General features: G+C 35.8%; 1 protein-coding gene across 1 annotated transcript in view; it reads right to left on the bottom strand.

The window, feature by feature from the left end:
- Nucleotides 1–2614, bottom strand: part of CAGE1 (cancer antigen 1) — a 51561-nt gene that overhangs the window by 12820 nt on the left and 36127 nt on the right. The window contains exons 9-10 of the mRNA XM_011367073.2: nt 937–1041; nt 227–297 (exon numbers count right to left, since the gene is read on the bottom strand). Of these exons, the coding sequence (XP_011365375.1) occupies nt 227–297; nt 937–1041 (176 nt within the window). The remainder of the gene's footprint in view (nt 1–226; nt 298–936; nt 1042–2614) is intronic.

Here is a 2614-nt window from a genome sequence, read left to right as displayed (position 1 = left end):
CCCCCGAAATCAAAGGGAACGCTGAGAAAAGAAGCAGAAAATCTGGTTGTTCAAGTAGTCCGGACATTGAGTAGACTAATTACATTATTGAAGAATGATCTTAATCTGTAAAACTGCATTTTCCCTTCTTCTAGGAGTCTAAGAAAAAATGAATTTAGCAAGCCAGAGAGCAAAATAATATATCAGTAAATGTTTACAAAATTAAAAATTAAGCTTTTCAACTTACTGTGCAATCTGGGAGTTAGATATCTTGAGCCTTTGGTCAGCGCATTCAATAATTTCTTCATATGATCTAACCTTTTAAAAATAAGGTAAAGATAAATTGGATAAATAAATTTTAGAATTTGGATAAATTCTAAAATTTTAATTTAGTTTATTTTTTTGTTTTTTAAAATCTCTACAAGTTGAAGTTTAATTCAATTATATGACTCCCATCAATGAAAGTTTTTACAATAGTCAAAAGATCTTCCTTACATTTTGAAATCAGAAATACGAATAGAAATGGAATTATAATGTGTCTCTTCATCAGGCAGAAAGTAAAGTGTCAAAAAAAGGGACACCCGTAATGAGTCAACTATGATCTGAGTCATATTCCAGACAAGTGGTATATGTGTCAACTCAGGAATACAATCCATTTGGTTAAAGTTAATGTGCTTTTTAAAAGACTTAAACTAGAACACTGAGTTGGCAGGATTTATAATTTTCTTCAATGTGAAGCAGTAATACTAAGACCCAAAGTTGCTGAAAGCAGAAGAATAGATACACACAATGTTCTTTGCTAGCTTTCAGCTAAAAGGTTAATGGGGACCTTTTATGAAGTAAATCAATATAAATGTGTTATATCATCCCTCAGATCCTTTTTAGCTCCAAAATTCTATTATTTTAATATTTGGCATAGCTTTTAAGAGGCAAATATTGCTGTAAGAAAATCTGTACCTTATTTATTAAGTTGCCTAAATGTCTCTGATACTTGTCATTTTCCTCAATGAGTCTGTTGCAGTGGTCTTCTTTTGACTCTAGAAGAGATCCCAATTTTGCAATCTATGGAGAAACATCAATAAAAATATTAACTTAGGAATTGCCATGAAAGCATGGATGCTAAAAACAAATGAGAACGGTGAGCTAAACTTCATTCCAATACTTTCTCAAACTAAGTTGTACTATAGGCGAATCCAGAGATGCTATGAACCAGGTCCTAGTTAGATTCACTTAGAACAGATAGGCAGAAATTATAATGATGTTTCAATTTTTTTCTCTAACTGTAAAACAGCTTTGCAAACAATTAAACAACTATTAGTTAATACCAATATTTATTAGCCTCAAATATGCACTATTTTCTTTCTATATATAACCAATGTAGAGACATATTTGATTCTTTCTGAGGTATAACACTAATGTGCTGACAATGCATTTTCAGGTTTGATAATTATTCTCAATTGCATTAATGACTGCAAGTTTTTTTTTTTTTAATTTTCAATTCAGTATATGTTATATGCTTACCTGTGGTCCATTTTTTATTCGCAGAAAAACCACTAAAAATTAAAAACTGGATTGACATCAGAAACATGGCAGAGTGAGAGCTGTTCCCAGATGTCCCTCCCTGAAACAACAATAAGCTGAACATCTAAAACTCAACAAAAAACACCCACACTGCATACCAGCAGGTCAGAACCCTGGGTGTTGGACAGTGGACTGGGAGAAACAAAGAAGTTGCCTCTTGCAGATGTAGCTCCCCATAGGAGGAAGGGAAGGGGAGAAGGAGCAGCCAGTTTCCTGAATGGCCCTGACTGGGAGAGCTGTGAGCTCCCCGCGGCTGGCGGCAGTGCCCAGTCATCAGGGCAGAAGGCAGAGAAACGGGGATGGCAGAGAAGCAGGGATGACAGAAAAATAACAGTTGATTTTTACCAGCCGTGGTTGCAAAACCAAGGCTGAGCCACTGCCCCCATCCCCTAACTCAGAAGGCCCCTACTCCCATACCCTCCGAGACAGAACACCACGGAGCCTCAGGGGAATCTGAGCAACGCTACCAAAATTGTTGCTAACACTGACAGGAACTGAGACTGAGGGTAGCGAGCATGATTAAACATCTGTAAGGAAAAAAAAAGACATTATTAAGACTTTATATAAAGCAGAGATCCAAGAGGCTTAGACGCCAACTACTGGAAGCCAAAAGAAAAACACCTTCTTTGCAGTAGGCTAGGGACCATTATATAATAAATCTTTTTGGAAAAAAAATCAGAATACACTTCCATTAATGCCCAGGTGGAGAAATAGTCCATTAAGCACCATGAACAACTAAGGTGACAAGGCATCTCAGAAAAAAAGAGAAAAATCTCCAGAAAATAAGCTTACAGACATAAAAATATGCAACTTAAATGACAGAGAATTCAGGATGGTACTTCTGAAAAAATGAGAGCCAAAACTATTCATATCAACAATTTCAGGAATTGAAAAAACAACTAGATAAGCAGAATGAGTTCTTTAGCAAGGAGCTTGAAACCCTCAAAAAGAACCAAATAGACCTTCTGGAGATAAAAAATATACTGCATGAGTTGAAAAATGAGATAATAAGCTTAGGAAATAGAGTCGACCAAATGGAGGAAAGGATCAGTGA

This window comes from Pteropus vampyrus, unplaced genomic scaffold (assembly GCF_000151845.1).
Source record: "Pteropus vampyrus isolate Shadow unplaced genomic scaffold, Pvam_2.0 Scaffold129, whole genome shotgun sequence".
NCBI lineage: Eukaryota > Metazoa > Chordata > Mammalia > Chiroptera > Pteropodidae > Pteropus > Pteropus vampyrus.
Note: the sequence above shows the minus strand (reverse complement) of the source record. Positions and strands in the feature narration are given on the sequence as shown.